We start from the raw sequence: 19,454 nt of genomic DNA on the forward strand, positions 1-19,454 counted from the left end.
CTGGACAACGTAAAATCTGACTTTTATTATGGCTACATAGTAGGTCATTTTGAAGAGGACAACTGCAAGAAGTGTACTGTAAATTTTATGTCATCTTGACCTCATTCAGACACTTTTATTTGGAAGGACATGGATAGTAGTGGCTCCATAAATGTTTGAAACCACAAAAAAATTGTTGTTTTTCCAAGATTGGGAAGCAAAGCAAGGCAATTTCTGGTATGCCTTTGTTTTTCTCCTGCTGAGCAGTTTACCATAGGAATTGTCTCTTCTTCAGGCTGGAAGCACACAGGCTGTTGAAGTGCTTTGTCGAACAGTTTCCCTGCTGGGCTTCATCACAGCGATATGTGCCGTTTCTTCATGCATTCCTGATTTCAGCTACAAACATGTTTACATTATTTTCCATCTTTTGAAAAAGCAGAGCTCCCAGTCATTCAGCGCTGTTCCTGGTGATGTTTTATGTATGTTGCCTTTGAGGACTGAGAATCCAGATAACGCTGGCATCTGATTGGCTGAAATCTGAACTTGTATGGAAATCTGAACAGTGAGGAAAATAAGTATCAAACGGGGCAAGAATGATAGAAAATAAAGTCGCTTGAATCCAGCTGAAAACCTATAGAAGAGACTTAAGATCAGATTTCACAGAAAAGGCCTGCAGAAACTAAGTTTTGAAGACATTTTGTGAGGAGAGTGGTTCAAAATCGCATCTCGGCAATGCTTGTCACTACTGTAGAGAGGAGACGCTTTAAAGTTTTAAAACCCAGAGATTGCTTTCCAACAATGCTATACGTAACCCAACATATCGCCTAATTTGTTTTGATTTCCTTGTATGTCTGGATTACTTTAGTTGTTTCACAGGCTGTATTATAAATTAGGAAAACATAACATTATATTATCTTTGTTTTGTTTTTACCATATATCTTTATTGAATTTTAAACCTTAACATAGGACATCAATCACAACAACCAAAAAACAAACATACATAACGCCCAACTTACTCCCCCATACTCTCTGTGAGTACATCCCTTCAATATGTGTTTTATTTTCTCTAATATTAGGAAACAAAAACTGTGTCCTTTAACCAACTTGATACAGAATGAGAATTGTGGGTTGACGCCTGGCCAGCAAACATGTGAAGACTTATATAGTTTCAATATTGACATGATGAAGTTGGTTACGATTACCCCCCATTCTCCTCACCATCTTCTCCCTTACAGTCTCCTCATTATCCTCCCTGTGCTTCCAATCTTGATTAAAATCAAGATAATTCATTGGCGTAATGGACAGTGAAAGCCTATCTGAGTTGCCAGAAATATTATTGGAAATAATTCTTTTAATGCACAGCCATTGAAATATTATAGCACACCAAAAACTGCATCCAAGCAGTCATCTAATCTGCAAGTAACTTTCCATTTAATCTTTGGGCCAGTCGACATCTTGTCTCGTCTTACTGTCTTTGCGTTCAGGGCTGTTTGTACATATCGCTTTTAGTGTACCAACCTCCCCTAGACCCACTTCAGATCTGTTTTCCTTCTTTATCCTCCTATCTTTCCATTTTCCTTTTGTACTGAAGCAGCTGCTGCCACCACCGGTCCTCAGCTCTCTCCTCTCTGTTGGGTCTGTAAAATTACTGTGACCCTACCGGTGCCTTTTGGGATCTCTCTTCATTACTGGCCCTCGCTAGACCCCCCACGCACCCCACCTCTTATTTCGACACAGCCATCCTCACTTAGGCTTGGTACAGAAGAAGGATCCAGCCAAATGGCTTTCTGTCTCCCCCTTTATCCAAGAAATTTGGCGTCCAATTAAAATGAAATGGAAAGCCCTCCCCAACCCCTTTCACAAAACCTCACACCACACTAGTCCCATGATGCTCCAGATGAGCCCCCTATTCAAGACCCTCTAAAAACAAGGCAGCAAACAATGGCTGTTGTGTTGAGCATTTACCTTCTAATAACAATCTAGTGTGTACTAAGCCTTTAGTTTGCTCAAACTCATCCTAATGTCTGTTCATTTTAGGCATATTTCAGCTTTTAAGTCACTATGTAAACGTCCATTATAAAATGGGTGTGTCTACCATCATCATCATTCCATTACTGCCCGCTGGACCACTTGCGATGAAGTAACTGTCGAACAAAGTGGTCTAAATAGAAATTTGGCAAAGTAAGAAATGTAGTTTGTTGGCAGCTTCCGTGCAACTCAATAAACCAGCACGATTCCGACACAACTAACTGCAAGAGTGGCCACTAACAAAATAAGTAAAAAGAGAAATTGTATTTGATTACAATTGGATTCAGATCCACAGGGGCGCTCTCATTTAAATTCAGGCAATTGCTATTATTTCAACAGGGGTAACGTTCAGTGACTGACCTTCACAGTTTGAAAGATGGATTAAATGTTCGGTGCAATGGAAAGCAGACTGTCCGCCCACTTAATAAGCTCAAAATGATGATTAATCTGCGAAAAGCACCGCAGAGCTCCTTTTTAATGCATGGTTAAAGACCCTGGATTCAGCTGGGACTGTCGTCTCGGCGGGGCCGCGCACTCATCCTTCAGGATTGGCTGTTCACAATTACCTCCCGTCAACAAAGACAGAAGACAAAAAAAGGGAAAAAAATGGTGTCCCTCTGTGTCAGAAACACAAAACCAAGTGCTACCCTCAGTAACAACCCTCTGTCCCCCCCAAAAGTACGCTTTTGTGTTTAAGTATTTTGTTTCTGTACATAAGCAATATTTGGACATCTCAGATCTTAAAATGTTGTCTGGATAGTCACTGCTGATGATAACTTAATTTGCTGTCATCTCTCCCCGGTTTGAACCTCCGGTTCTCTGGCTTATGAGCAGTCTGCTCCTGTTTCAGCTGTTATTGATGAGGCTTGAAAAAAAGGTCTTGAGCATTTCTGTCCACTTTGTGCCTTGCTTATTGACCTGGTGATGGATTTAGGGCCTCATAATTAGCGGGCCTAATTTAATTAAAGTGCAATTTCACATTACAGTAGGCAAAGGGAAATGCAGCTGTGTCACTGATAGATCAGCTTGTGCTTGCTATAAAACAGGCACATGTGTTCCACCTCCTAGGGTTTCCACACACGCACACGCTCACACACACACACACACACACACACACACACACACACACACACACACACACACACACACACGCACACGCACACACGCACACAGAGAGAGAGAAGTAACATCATAGAAGTAAGGAGAGATATACTACAATGTATCCATCTTGCATTAATCTCTACACATCTCACTGCTCAATGCTGATGTGGACAAATCCAACCTCGCTTCTCTGATCTAATTTTCTTAACAGCATTAACTGTGTGTCCCCATAACCCACTTCTAGTACATTTCTGTCAGAGTGCAACATCTATGAGTCAGGGGCCGTTCCTTTTTAAAGCGAAACAAAAAGGTTTAAAGTTCTGCTTTTCTGTTGATTCTAACTGAGAAATTGTATGGGTAGTTAGAAATACTTAAGGTTTTGTCCTCTTTCTAACTTCATTTTACATGTTGATGAGAGTTGCTCATTTTTAAAGGAGAACTTGTAAGCATTTTAAGCTATCATCAGAAAGAAAATGCTTGTTGTAAAATTTTCCAATAATGATAATAAAAAATTTAACTTTGAATGTTGGAAAAACAAAACAAAAACACTGGACTGATGTGTGACATAAGCATTCAGTATTTGAACAGTGAGTGAATGAGTACGGGTACAATGTGGTTCGGTTCGTTGCAATTAATTTCTCCAACCGTTCAGAAAACGCTACTTTATTTTCATTGTTCAGCTTCCGTAGAGATAAAAATATTTAGATAAGTAAGCTCAGAATTAAAAATTACTGTCCAGGCTTACAAAAAAGGCACATGGAGATGAAGACAACGAAACAGAAAGAATGTCTTACCTCAAGCAAGAAGGCCTTGATGTCATACAGATAGCTCTATGTGCTTCGCATAACTACCAGAATAGAAATTTCTATTAATTTGTGTATTAATTGTACATTACAAATGTTAATCAGTTGTCACATTTCCAGTTCCCAACTCAGTTGCTATGCATATCAGCCGTGACGCTCCTGATCATCTGAATCCAAATCTGAAGAGTTTTCATTTGATTCTGGACATCCAGCTGTCGGTTCAGGTTCACGCTGGTATGATTGCATATTATTTACTCCCGTGAAGTCTTGGGGTATTTCTTCATACACAGCAAAAGCTGCTTATTACATTTCCACTAACAACCAGTTTTAGTGGCTGGCTGAGGCATAATGTCATCATAAACCCAGGTCTGTAGTGAATGGCAACCCTACCCTACAAAATCACACCACTTTGGCATTTATTGACAACAAAGGTAAAAGCAGGTTTTTTTAGTTTAAGTTTAAGAAATGGGTGACTGTAATGTGTTTTACTAAAAGATTTTCAAGCAATACCAATATTTTCAGATTAGATTTCAGTCCTCTCTTAAATCTTTGTTCAGTAACGACTTCTGCACTGAAGACTGCTGAAGTTTGGGATGAGTAAAACTGGAAATCAACCATTTCTGGTTTTGACTGATGACCACAATGCTGGATCAGTCCTTAGGAATTGAAAAGTAACAGGCTGTTTTTAAAAGCAATCAGCAGGATTTTAATTGTATATTAAAATCCTGCTATACTTATTTCCCCTCAAAACCTGTAGCAGTTTAAAACGTAGACACCTTTAGATGGTGCTGTTTTTATTTCCCAAAAGATCTGCAGCTTCCATTCCAAAAGAGGGTTTATGGTGGTATTAGACAAATTAAATATTTCTTAAACGTTGAACAATATGAATAACCATTGTTAAAAAAAACACGTTTTATTACAAGGTCTTATCACTGGCTTTGTCCGTCATTCTTAAGATGCTAAGTCTGATATGAAAGTACACTGTGACTGAGTACTATTATGACTTGGACAACCACAAATGACTGGCCAAGGCCAGAGATCACTTCAGTGAAATTTATTAGGCTTTTTGCCACATGAACAAAGATGGCAGGTGCAGAATATATGCAAAGGATGTCCAAGGCAGGTTCAAATCAGACAAACGGCAGTACCTTCAATGTAAGAGTCCATCACCTTCAGTGTGACTTCTCAGGAGTCTAACCACAGACTGACTCCCTGTGGAGCAGAGCCCTGCTTTTAAAGCCACAGGTTCCGCCCACAGAAAGTCCAAACAAGCAAAACAGAAACAAACACAGTGATTACTTCTAACTCAAATAAACTCTTAAAATATACCTAATAATAATAATAATAATGAGAGAAAAATAAATAAAGAAATAAACTTGTAATCGAAAATACAATACTCAATTTAATAGAAAACACTCAGTACGTTCTGATGACTTCACTACGTCATCATGTGACTCTCTCCCTCGGCGCCACAATCCGGAAACAACCCTGCTTGAAAATAGAGCCGGGAAAATGTTTGAAGCTGAAAATAACAGGTTAGGATGAATGTTAACTGAAGCAGGAACACCAAAGCTATTTTGGCCTCTCTGCTGACAAGTTATTAATTGCATTTTAGAGATTGTGCGGTTAGGGTGAAGGTCATTATGACCCTCTCATCTTCCTCTAAGCAGTTTAACTCTCTACCCAGCCTTCAATAATGCACATCTATTGCCTACATAAATGTAAATAAAATGTCTCGTGACCGTATTTATGGCGATGTATTGGTTGTCTTAATGGGGATGGAGTCCGGTGAACTGGGGTCCAGTAAAGGGGGTAAATGACCCCTTGGCATGTTAAAGCTGAGCTGTTGGGTCCAACCGACATGTCAAATCTTATCAACGAACATAATTTGGACCCAATTTGGCAGGAGAAAAAAGAAAAATGCATCTGTGGCCTTAAACAATTCAGAGTAGACAGTTGCACGTATTCTGGCTTATATAGGTGGCTTGTGAAAACTCCATTAGGAATCAAATTAAGGTAAGAAAGCTTTTTGTCCAACATCATAAAGCGTCTTTTAAGAGCTGAGTAAAAACAGTAAGCTTCTGGCTCCGGTTTAGATGGAAAAGCTTTGGTAAATGTCTCAAGGTCAAATGAACATTAATGGTACTATTAGGAGTTATTACTGCCGGTTTGTCTTTGTATAGCAATGCCATTGTGCAATGCAGCAGCGCAGTGAACTTCAATTTGGTCCTGCAGGTTGTTCAGCGTTCAGCTAAACTGCATTTAGCGAAAGTAATTGGGGCGCAATTAAGGCTCCTCAGCCTTTCTTTTTTTAAGCAACAGGAAGAACCTCAGCGTCCACTTTTCTTGGACTCGGGCTCACTGCAAACAAAATCTTTCTACTACACGCTGCTGGCAACATGTAAAGAAAAAATAAAACTGTTACCTTTGGCCGGTTGGATGTTGCTGTAAGGGGCGTACGTTCTTTTCCGTAATTAGCGTTCCTTAGTTTAAGCAGTTCAGACATCTGCTTTTATAAATGCGAGACTGTTTACTTTTGTGGGACAAATAACATTCTGGACTTACTCAAAAAGTAAATAAAAAAAGAGACTTATTTTCCATGTTGAGATATTATTAGATGTTCAGCTCAGGTAGAAATTGCTGTGGAAACAAAGCACTCGTTGTTGTGTATGGGGGGAAATGTCTGTTTCACATATAAAGCTGTCACACAGGTTTGGGCCCCAGATCGGAGCCCAACAACACTATTCATTCTGACCTTTGAACCTGTCCTTGTTAGCCTCAGACGTCAAAGATGGGCTCAAGAGAAACCCTCCTCTCCCCAATCCACCTATTTTTCCCCACAGGTACATGTTGTACCTGCCTATAAGCGCGCGCACACACACACACGCCCACACACATTTATGGTTACATTAGGACTTTAAGGGGGTAGTTGGTGATGGGGAATGACAGCTCCTCAACACACTGCCTTTACCCCAGCTTTTAAAAGCTGTGTGTGTGTGTGAGTGTGTGGGGGTGTGTATGTGTGTGTGTGTGTGTGTGAGTGTGTAGAGTATCTCCCCAGTCTCCCAACCAAACAGCTGCTACCTTTCTCCCTTCCTTTTAGTTCCCTCAACAGTCTCCAACCTGCCGGTTTATTTGAAGGTAACAAGATTCTGCACTTAGCAGCTGCCTCTCCTTTATATGGCTACAGTTTCTTTTTTTCTGTTGTTTCTAATATTGCATGTAAAAAAAGAAAATCTGAAAACCAACTGTTAGTGTCAACATTGTTCACGGCTGATTTAATTCTTCTTTTTTTTTGGCTTCCTTCCTGATAAAGGCTACATGCCAGCATACGTTTCTGTACAAGTATCTGATGCTTCTTGCACAACCTTTTAGTCATTCCCAATGTACAGGCACTCAAGAGTAGCATCATGTACTCTCTACTGTCACTCATTATTCTTGGCCTCTAAACAGAACCTTTGTTTTCACAGAGATCTGGTGTTAGAAGATTCATTAAACCACGTATCATGCCTTGTACGTCAGTTTGTCATTGCTTCTTTTTGTGTATCTTTTGAAATGACAGTGGCACCCACAGGTAAATTAGTCAACCTTGTAATATCCCTTAGTGAAGTTCTTAATATAATTTGGAAGGGTACGTTTCTGGTTTTGCTGGACTCTCCTTCCACCTTTCGGGATCTGAATCTTCGCCGCCATAAGAGTAGGAGAGAGAGGAAAAAATTGGAGGAGGGATAGATGGACGCAGCAAGAGGGCAAGCTAGGGAAAGAGCAGCAGGAGAGTTGAAAAGCCTTGTTGCATCCCCACTTCACTGGTTACCAAAGGATCAACAGGGTGCTAAAAGCACTCAGGGGAGGAGGAAGTGGATGGGTTTTAGAGACGGGGGGGATGGAAGAGGGGAATCAGAGCGATGGGGAGATGAAGAAAGAGAGCATAAAGTGGGAATAAATTGGGAGGGAGATGTGTATTTAGCTTGTGTCTTTCCTCTACTGTCACTCAGGGCTGAACTTTGCCACTGACTCAAGGACAGTCAGTAAGGGGGGTTGGCTCCAGATATAAATTGCCTGTCACTCCCCTGATCACAAATAATATGGCTTCTGCAATATTGGTTTTAGACCCATAGTGTGAGGGGTTCCTCAGCTATTTTAAAGAGCATGGATGTTGTTCCATTTATTATGATTTATACTTAACACGAGTTGGGTTTACCAAAACTAGTTAACTGATTCCTGCGTTTGTTAATTCTAGTTCACTTCCAAATTTTTGCTAACATCCTTAATTTTTATTTGTATTTTTTTCTGGTTCATTAATTAAACACGACCTCCATCAGACTTCTGTGTGGACAATTTATGACTACAAAGATATATTTTTTAAAAAGTGTGATATAGGTCTGAAAAATATCTGAAATGGGTCATATTTGCCGATTGTGTATATGACATGCAAACACAAAGACGGGAATAACTATGGAGTGGAATTCTGAAAACCATCTAACCCCGCTTGTCATTGCACACTTCTAGTTGTTGTTGTTTTTTGTTTCTTTCTTGCATTTGTGCAGAAAAAACCACCGTCATAAACACTTTCACCGTGTTCTCGTAAATGACCAGCTACAAAATCGATGCAACATGTTGCAATGAAGTAATTACGTGTGCCCTGCAAGTCAGCTTAGCTTTATCCGCCCTGAAACCATTTACCGTGTTTTTATCTAAATCTGTTTTGTTTGTTGTTTTCACAACAGTAAAACAATCAGTTTTCACACTTACAATGCATTCTTTGCTCTTTTACCTCTTTTTCTTTTTACTTTATGCACTATTCATGTTTTTATTCTTTTGTAGGAGGCTTTTCTACTTTGAGACTCTCTCCTCCCATATTTATGTATGAATTACTAAAGGTGGTATAAGAAGTTTACTTTGAGGATGAAAAAAATAAAATCTATCCTTTCTCCTGGGGGTGGGAGGTATTTTCATAAAAAAAATAGCTTTGTGAATAACAGGCCCTTTGAGACACCCGCAACCTTAGCTGACATGTAATTAAAGGCAGGGGTCACCGGCTGACTGACTCATTTTCATATCGGATGGTTAGAGAAAGGAGGTAGACAGGGCCGGCAGGACGAGGTCTTTTAAGGTGTGCGGTTGATGAAATTTTCATGCCCTCTCCCTTTCTTCTCACCAGCAGACTGTAATAAATAAATGGAAGACAGAGTCTCACTGTGGCACCTATGAGTGTCTGCTAAGATACCCTGGTCAATGAAAAGGGCTGAATCTATTTCCATAAAGAAAGCAGAAAGGCCGCCGGTCCTATTTGGATCTGCTTGACATTTCAGTAAAAGAGAGGTTTGGGGGTGGGGGAGGAAGATGCAAAAGGGGAAGGGTGAGGGTGGGCAAATAGCAGTGGCTAACAAAGTGTCTGCCCCCACCCCAAGGAGACAACACACTCCCTGGATGCTGCTCACACACACTCAACTATCTGCAGTCCCTAACCCAGCTGGAGGCAGAAAGTGAAATTAAAAGGAAGAAACTGTGCCTCACGGTGTGCTTGTTAGCTGTTGATGAGAGATGCAGCAGCTAGTTAGTGGAAACGCACTCTGTTATTTGATGCGTCTTCTGGTTCTGTTGCCTGGAAGACGATTCAACTCACACGACCGCGTGTGAGTGCAAGGCTCAATTGGTAGCATCCCCATAAAGAGAGCTTAAATGAAGATTTTTATCCCTCATTAGGGGAGCATGAAGCTGTCGTCTTATCCTAGTGCCTAGTTAAGTCCTCACATGTCTGGCCTCCCTGGAAAAGCCACCGCCTGCCTAATGGCCCTGAAGGATGAGGAGTTACTGGAACGGCGAGCTCGAGAGAAACGGTCAACAACACTTTCCTTTTGCTCTAGACCTCGATCAAGTCGCTTCAAAGACTGGTATTGGTGCCACTTGTGATGGAAAAATTACATTAAGGTCACATCTGCTAGTCATGTTATATGAAGTGCTTATGAACCCTCACCAAAAGAACTATTTGGGTTACATGTAGAAGGTTGGAAGTTGTTTTCTACAGCTGCATCAGAAACAGACTGTCTCACCCTTTGTTCTTAATTCTTTATCTTTGGTATAAAACTCATGTGTTGTCTCTGCCTGACAGAGCTTTTCACCCAGACCTGCTTCATTACTGATTGTCCTACAAGCTCTCTGTATTGTGCACAATATATGAATAAACCGGATTGAGTGATTTCACCTGAACAGTGCTTGGAAATAGTATTTTTTCCACGACACACTCTACAGGTCAGACAGAAGTGATCAAACCTGAGCGGTTCTGGTCTGTACTACTGCAGTCAATGGTGGTGTTTATAACTGAGAGGTATCAAGTCTTCAATATGCCCTGAACTTGAACTGATTTAGCATATAGGCACTAATTTTCTAGAGACATTGCAGGCATCAGACATTAAAGGCACAGTAGTGATGGTGTTTTAAATTTTTTTTCCCTCTCTCTTTTCTTTAGGAGGAGGAAGAAGCAGAGCAAAGAAAAAACGAAAGGAGGATTGAGCGAATCGAGCCTGTAGGGAGGGCCGACTCTTCACTGGACCGTTCACCTGTGTTAAGTCTTGAGTGAGTGGCCCTACTGACCAAACTCCCACAACCCACCTCCACCCCACACTGGGCTTAGAACGTGCGCTGGCTCACCAGCTTACAGTTTTAGTAATATGAGCCTCCTATTTTCCAAGCTTCACAGATACTGTATGTGGACATGATATGTGGTAAACTGTTGAAAATGAACCTAATACCCCTTAGTTTCTTTTCACATTTTGCTACATTGTAGCCACACATTCATATATCCTAGTAAAGGATTTAGTAATAGACTAACATAAAGTGTGTAATTGTGCAGTCGAAGGAAAATGATATATATTTTTCAGTGAGCCTCCTCACTGTCAGTGGAGGCAATGGTCAGCCTCCACTGACCATTGTTCAATCTACCTTCCAAAATGAGTAAAGTATGGCACAACTACATACTTACTAAGACATGGCCGTCCACCTAAACTGAGAAGCAGCTATACGTCCATAGTAACTCTGGATGAGTTTCAAATATCCACCGTTGAGAATATCTATCAACAGGACAGCTATTTATTTATGGAAGAGTGGCAAAAGAAAGCAACTGCTGAAAAAAGTTATGACTCATTTGCTGGAAGATGGATGGAAATAGGACAATCCTGGGGGGGAAAAAATGAAAATGCTGAACAGGCTTCCAGAGAAACAACTAACAATAAAGCCAGAGCTGTGATAGAATGGTTTAGATCAAAGCATCTTTATATTATTTTTTTATGGCCTAGTCAAAGTACAGATCTGAATGAAAATGGGCATAATTTTAAATGTCTAGATGTGCATAGCTGATAGAGACATAATGAAAAGAGTTGAAGCTGCAGTACAATAAGTACTGCAGCATCTTGACTCTCTAAGTCTAAATACTAACTTTTCAGGTATCTTAGGTCACTGCAGTTTGTGCTTGTGGAGTGACTAAATGTGAAAAAATAATGAAAGGGTGTGAAGACTTTTACAAAACTTCTTTATTTGGTGCGAGGTGGAAAAGTGCACCATTTAATTTGGGGGTGAGAAGACTACTTTAGCACATATCAAATGCCAAGGTGTTCTTTCATGAGACGCAACGTACCGATCTGCATTGATGGTGGCTCATGTTCATTTGTCTTCACGTCTTTATCTGCTCAAATTAACCTTCTCCTCCAACCCGTCCTCCCTTCCCTTACATGTTTTCAATTAATCCGCTCTCTCTTAGCAGTCTGATCTTAATCACTTAATTGGAGTCTCCATTTGGATCTCTAATTGACCCCGAGGTCCACTTGTCAGACTTTGTAATGGATGACTTTGTATAGGCAACACAATACAGGTCCGACCAACAAAGCAGAGCAATTTTCCATCCTCCTATTAGTTCCATCAAGCTTAGCTTTTGTCATGTTGGACTGTATTTCCCTTTTACACACACTGCTTTTTTTTTCCATTTCCTTGTCACCCTTATTATTTTTATTCATTCATGTCTCCTCCTCCCTGTTTGTTCTCGTCATCTGTCAACGTCCTGCAGAAGCATGCTCAAGCCGGTCGAAGTGTCCAATGAAGGAGGGCCCCTGGGGATCCACGTAGTTTCTTTCAGTTCACATGACGTTAGGTAAAAAAATATATATACATTTTATTGTTTTTTTTTTCATTCATTAATTCATTCATTGCCTGTTTTTTTTCCATCTGTTTTTATTGAATTCCTTTGTCAATGTATCCTTTGTATGTTAGTTCAAGGGTAAGTCTCTGTGAAAACAACATGTACATGCTTATCAGTGCTGTTGGAATCAGAATCAGGTTTTATTTTAGTGTCACATTGACAAAAGATTTCTTTTGGTAATTATTGCAGAAGTGATATAAAGTTGCATAAATATATATTTATTTTATTTATATTTATATATATATGCAGACATATGTACATAGTATGAACAGATTGACATAGCAGGTTTAGAACTATGTTATAAGTTGGACGTTCACTGCTTCTAATCACAACAAGTGTGTTGCTGTCACACTTTTGTGTATCACCTCTCTTTTTGGCAAAATATAACTTTGGCAAAATTAACAACACAAAAAATAATAACTTTTGGCCGTTATTTTTAGGAAGGTACTGAGATGAAGTTTGATCTTCAGTATAAATTCTTATAGAAATGTTGAAAGATTTATTGCAATGGATATTATGCTACTGCTAATCAAATATTTCAGCAATGACATAACACCATTAAATAATCTCATGCTACATTATGCAGACTTTCTGTCAGCACTGACGAAGATGTACTCACCACAGCATTCCGATTGCTTGAGACTGAGAGTGGAAGTAATGTTTCAATTTCTTCCTAGCTAATTTAGCTAATAATTATTGTAGAGCAAATGAACAAGACAACCAAAACAATAAATGTAATTAATTATAAAATCTCAGTAAACAACATTATCTTTCAAAAAAGGGATAATTGAGACAAAGGCCAGTTTTAGTAAGAAAATAGAAAAATGATAAATCACTCAAATAAAAAATTAATGAACTCGCTTTTAATTATCATACGATTAATTGATTTATTGTTTAGTTTGACAAGCCTAAAAGTACATGACTAAATAAAAAATAAAGTGCAAGCAGGTTTATTTTGTTCACTGCAACTTTCTGAAGTTGTCAAAAGTCGTACTTTAAAACCCCTGTTTCCCGTCACAACTGCATCAAAAGTGATTCCGGCCATTTTCTTTTACCTAACTTTTAACTGATGAGTGTTGCTTATAGAAAGAGCGGGGAAGAAAAGGAATGAATTTTAGTTTATGGTTTTTCCTTAAAAAAAAAAGGACACAAGAAAGTGTCCAGATGTAATCAAACTAAAAGCCTGTGTAAAACACAGACCCCTGCTGAATGCCAACAGACTGGCCCACCTCCAAGGTGAATGTGGCCACTCAGCACTGGGGAAGAGGGGCAAAGACAGGGCGTGGGGAAGAACTGGGAGGACATCTGAAGGGGGAGACATTGGCTGTCATTGAGCACTGGAGACAGTAATCTTGTTGCTGTTTATTAGCACGTGTCAGAAAGCTATATTTGGCTCTGACTTCTTGCTAACTCACCCCGCAGCTCTGACACTCGGAGTTTCTCTTGGCCAGAAAGGACGGATAATCTGCATTTAAAAATAGAAGCGTTCAAAATCGTGAGCAATATTGCTTGAATAAAGTCCATATCCACCTTGACAGACTAATTATCCCTCAAAGCTCCCCTTGTATTCCAGTAAAGTCATTGTATTGGTCTCCTTTCCATCAGCTTTAGCTTGATACTAATAGCCACCACAGACTTCAATTAATTTCAGCCATAATAAGACTTGCGTCTAGCCGGTGGGTTGATGCTAATGGGCTGGCCCAGTTCTTTCCTGTTTGCTGTATGCTAGGACAGGAGGCATTAAGCTCAGTGGGCTGTCATTAGTGTCTAGACCAGGGCCAGAGGGGTCAGACAGCAAGCAGGGGGAAAAAAAAGAAAGAAAAAAAACAGACAGGCAACAAACAAGGAACTGTGGGCACTCCAGCGTCGGCTGTCCACATTCTGCTCCACTGCACTGACATAAAACGAGATCCGGAGTGGTGGGTGGTGGGGGGAGACAGCTGCAGGAGAGAGCTTAGAGACTCTGTCACTCCAGCTGACAGTATCTCTCTTATACACACACACATCCAGATGCACCGATCCTCACCTGAAAATGAACTTACATCCAATCACTTTGTGAGAAATATGGACCTGTGGAGTTGTTTTCCCCACACAGAATCGAGCCGTCTTGTCTTTCTCCATGCAAACCGTCAGACATTCACACACATAAATCGTCACTTTACACAAACCCGCTCGCCTCTTCCAGACGAATTTTGTGCTTAATGAACTTCTAATTCCATGACCAGTTTTGATTGTAAACAAATAGAGGACATAATTGCCGTGCCAAAACGATCTTGATTGGAGTATTATTTGATTAACGGCAGTTGATGAGAGCAGGTGGCCTCCTTCAGATTATTGCCGATCCGCGAGACGATGTAAAACGTGAGTTGCTGTTGTTGTTGGATACAGATTCATATTGTCTTGGAAGTGGGGCCTAGCAGTAGTAAGATGTACAGACATCATTGGAGATTAGTAAGAAAGGCAAATAGGAAAACTTGGCCTTCTAGCACAGACGGTTGATACAGATTGAGACATTTTAAGTAGGGATTTTCAGTGGAAACAGCTCGAGTTTCTAAGACTTTGTTCAAATTTACTTGGGAAGTTTCTGAAAATCACTGATGAGATTATATAAAAACCCACAGAGACGTGAAGGAATTGTTAAATTGTACATTCTGCATTACACATAATTGACACAATAGCAGTACTTCCATAAATCTCTAAAAGATGCTGCTTTATCCCCGTCGTCGCCTGCTGCAGCTTTGAATACCGATCGTCGATCGACTTAAAACTCCCTGTTAGCAGATCAACAGTCATCTTGAGTGCGTCTACGCCGTAATCTGTACAGGGCAACTCTTTTGTTTCCAAGCCGACAACCTGGAAAAAAGCAAAGTCATTTCTGCCTCAACGGTTCCCGCAATTACTCAGAGCGCAGCAGCCTTAAGATGATGCGGCATCTTAAGGCTAAGACGGTGAGGGTGGGGGGAGAGAAAGGCAGGCCATTGGTTGATCCTCGTTTCAATTTATGGCTGAACCGTTTACCCCCTGCTGATCGGCTGAGACGAGTCCGTGGCGTGAGCGTGGATGTCCACGTTATGCAGCCAATTACTGTAATGTTCGGAAAGTGGTCCTGTTTGACTCAAATGCTAAAGAGCTCTTTAAATCTAGACTTGACGTCCACCGTGAACCGGGCTCGCAACTGAAACCATGCCGAATCGCCCGAAGGTTCACAGCGGTGTTAGTTGATTACTTTTTCTTTTTTTTTTAGATGAATGCGTCATTGTTTTTCACCTGGTATTTTATCAATCTTTGGTTTAATCGAAAGACATCAACAGAACAAAACAAAGATAAAAGCACCACAGGCCTCCCAGTCAATTTCACATTAGCTGGAGTTATCAGTAGAGCCCAGAAAAAGCCCAAAGGTGCAGACGGATGTATTTATTCCAAGAGCAATAAAAGGAGGAAGTATTTGAAGGTAAAGGTCTCTCTCTTTTTTTTAAGGGATTGCTGAGATGGCACTGCAGTAAAACTCTCTGGGTATTTAGTTCACACTGCGAGCTCTTACCTTTAAGCTCCAGGGAAGGAAGCTGTAGCATTTCCCTCAAAGCCAAAGATGATCTCCTAGTTTGTGGTTTGGATTATTTCAGACAAACCTGCCTGTCACTCTCTCATACCTGAACACATATAAAGAATTGCAAAGGCAAAGACAGACAGGAGCTGAGAATCAAGTTCCAGCTGCAGCGTCTTTCCAGATCTCAATAAAATTCTGTTTTTACTCAAGCCTAAAATATGGATGGTATAATTTGTCTGTCAACAAGTAGGGGTAAACGTGTCCTTGTTAGTTTATTTACATATTCAAAACCCATACTTTTTTCATTTTGTCCCATTACAACAAAAATGACCTTTTTTTTTTTTTTTTAGAAGTTATGTGATACACTGACACAAAGTGTGTAGTTGTGAAGAGGAACAGAAATTCTAATTTATTATTTTTTTTACTTAAAGCGATTCCTGCATGTTGCATTCCGATCTCCTTACTCTGATCGCCCTAAATAAAATGCTAAACCTTTCAGCCTGCATGCTAACTGCTATGTATGATGTGTGAACTGAACACAGCATCAAGCCAAACATGTTTCTCCACTGTAAAACATGGTGGTGGGAGAGTCACACTTTCAAACTGAAGGAACAAAGAGGCAGTTAAAGAGTAGATGGAAAAACGGAGGTGAGCTGAATACAGAACAATCATGGAAGAAAACCTTCTTTGACGCTGCAGGGGACGTGAGACAGAGGTAAAACTTCACCTTCCAGCAAAACAACAAACATCCAACCAGAGAGGAAATTGGGCAATTTTTTCATTATTAAGCATATAGCTTAAGCATAGAGACATGTAAGATATGTGTTGAAAATCATCACCTTCAGAAAATAAAGTCTCTTGTTTTGCCTTAATTTCTTTTTTGCAAAAAAGAGGTGGTGATATTTTTGCCGAAGTCATTTTTGGAAAATATGACGTAGGCCATTATTTTAGGAAGGTGACGAAATGCAAGTCCACACACATTCTCAATCTGATTTTTTGATTTATTTTTATTTTTTTTGAGAAGGCGGGGGGCGAAAACAGGGTGAAAAATTCAATATCTCAATGTATCATGTTACAGTCGTAACCCAAAACACCTGAAACCATTTTCACAGCTAAACATTGCGCTACAAAATGTTGATTCAGCATGCATCACTCATTTCAAAACCAGAGCAAAAAATCCCAATAAAATACATTAAAGTTCTTTTGAAAAAATTCAGTCAGGCATTAAAGATAAGATTATTAATAATAATAATAATAATAATAATAATAATAATAATTCACAAACACAAAAACCTGCAGTATTTCTGCTATTAAGACATAAATTTGTCTTAAAATATTAAAAATCTCCATTACATACCTTTAACTAATTAACGTTTTGACTTGTGTGTGCTATTGCCCTGACATAGGTTGATTCAGCTGCAAAATCTGTTGACTTGCATTTTATAATCTCCATAGTTTTTCCCCCCCTCTTAATATTGAAAGGATATCCATTAGGTACTAATCTGTAATGTGCTCATTTGCAGGACTCAGGGCTTGCTGGTGAAACGCTTGGAGCCTGGAGGAAAAGCTGAGCACGAGCGTCTCTTCCAGGAAAACGACTGCATCGTCAGGATTAATCAGGGAGACATTCGCAACCTGCGCTTCGAACAGTAAGCTGCTGATAGCGACGGGCGCAGCCTGCATTTAGTGCAGCAGCACTAAATGCTGCTGCACTAAAGTGAATGCTCACTGGCTTTAATTAGCGCTCGCGACCTCTTAATTGTCGAGTTCCGAACACTTTTCTCTTTCCCCCACCCGTTTTATCAGTGCTGTTTTGCCTTCAAATGTTTTAACACACACCTTCATTATCATCATCCTGTAGCAGGTGAGTGAACTGCATCGCTGTCGAACAGCACAATGCAAAACCGCGGTAAAGCTGGAGATATTGCCGACTTGTTGGACCCGCTGTAATGGCTCTTGTTGACCTGCAGTGCCTCGGCGCTGCTTTGGCCTCTGATCTAACACCGCCCGTATTCTCCTCTGGATCCATTTCCAGCCATTCATTGCTGACCTTCATTTCCTAAAGTGGGAGGAAGATATAAGGCTGGCACTCCTCCACTTCCATTTACCCAAAGCCACCTTCGCTCTCACTCACACGAGGCTCAATGTGTGGACTCACATACTTAAACTTGTGCTGACACACGGATTCAATGACACCGAGGAGCTCGGCGTCCTTGGGGTTCACTTCTTCTCTATTTCTTCTCAGAAGCCAATGGAATAGATTTTTGTCTAATGAAGGCTAAGGTGTAGGAGATTTTAGAACTTTAATTGTACAGAAAGAGAATATTCATAACAACTGCATCGCTATCAAGACTATAGACCAAGACTGTCTGAAGACACCTTGATGGAAGAGTGGTACGAAGAACGGACTTATTGAAAGGAAGCCTTACAAACTCTCCCTTAAATTTTCTATGTGAAACAAGGTGAAGAAACTGAAGTTGCTGGCAACAAAATAATACATTGTGTTACCAAGAGAAACAGGGAAACTGCTTAGAGTTGATGGGGAGCTAAATACAGGAGGATCTTAGAAAGAAACCTGTAAAGGTTCTCCCAAACTTTATCTGAAGCGTTGAAACTGTTTTTTATCGAGGAAGTCACATTACAAAAATGGCACCATCTTGTCTTCCTCCCCTTCTCAACACCAGGCCTGAAAAGCTTTGTGCGATGTCTTGTGTGATTGGTCAGAAGTTAGTCGGCATGTTTTATGCAGAATGCAACGTTGATGTTGGTATTTCGCTTAAACTAGTCCTTAAACTAGACACGCCTCCTGTATCTGCAGGAGGCGTGAATACTTTTGTGAACTATTTGAGAGCCTTTAGACTACAAAAAAATGTAGTCTGACTATGTTCAGACAGGAAGTCTCCAGTTCTGATTTTTTTTTGTTGCCAAAATTAAATTTTTTGTGTATATGTTCATGCTACTAAATGATGCTATTGCAATCAGTCTTCTGTGTGAACAGTTTACGTTCCCAAAACGACCGGCATGTGGAGAAGAACATTGATGTCACACAACAAAGCTCTGTTTATCTACATAATAATGAATGCCAAAGTCCATGAATCTTTTTTAAATAGCTTAGAGCTTAGACAGAAGAATGTACAACTTGGAGCACTGACCCTTTGTGGAGCACTGACTGCGACTTCTATAGAGACGTTTATTGGGATACATGGTCAGACCAGGAGCGGTGGTCTGTGATGTGCTACAGTGACGCAGACTTCTTTCAGAAGTTCTGAATTATGATTTTCAGCCATTGTTTTCGTCCAGATTTACCACATCTGGCTTCTCACGTCAATGACAAAAGTCAGACAAAATGCGACATGATTGTTCAGACTACAGAAAGAGCAGTTCAAAGTTGGTATCAACATAACCCAACAGACATTCAACTTTCATTGCAGTGAAAGGTGGTTCTACAAAATCGTTAACGCTATTGTTAGTCCCTCCAGACTTGCTCTACTGTGAAAGAGGCTTAAATAAACCAAATCCTCAAGACACTCATGTTACGCAGCATCCCATCCAATCACCGACATGCCCGTGTTTTGGGTGATTCTGCATGAAAACGAGACAATGGAGCTAAACTTTCCTCCCCTGCTCCGTCTGCCCCTCCCAGCTCTGTCATGATTGCGTGCCACAGAGAGTGACAATTTAAAGTGATAGTCTAATCTTCTTGGATTGTTTTGCATGGGTAAATATTTTGAGGAGCTTAATCTAACTGAATGTAATGATGCATTGATGGGGGTAATTTATTATTCAATCAGGCTCGCGCAGAGGT

General features: G+C 40.3%; 1 protein-coding gene across 4 annotated transcripts in view; it reads left to right on the top strand.

Moving 5' to 3' along the window:
* Positions 1-19,454, top strand: part of LOC102227608 (partitioning defective 3 homolog) — a 383,916-nt gene that overhangs the window by 144,402 nt on the left and 220,060 nt on the right. For all 4 annotated transcript variants that reach the window (XM_023326740.1, XM_023326739.1, XM_023326741.1 and 1 more), the window contains 3 exons: positions 10,381-10,487; positions 11,971-12,054; positions 17,173-17,298. In XM_023326740.1, coding sequence (XP_023182508.1) covers positions 10,381-10,487; positions 11,971-12,054; positions 17,173-17,298 — 317 coding nt within the window. The remainder of the gene's footprint in view (positions 1-10,380; positions 10,488-11,970; positions 12,055-17,172; positions 17,299-19,454) is intronic.

The sequence above is a fragment of the Xiphophorus maculatus genome, chromosome 21, assembly GCF_002775205.1.
Source record: "Xiphophorus maculatus strain JP 163 A chromosome 21, X_maculatus-5.0-male, whole genome shotgun sequence".
NCBI lineage: Eukaryota > Metazoa > Chordata > Actinopteri > Cyprinodontiformes > Poeciliidae > Xiphophorus > Xiphophorus maculatus.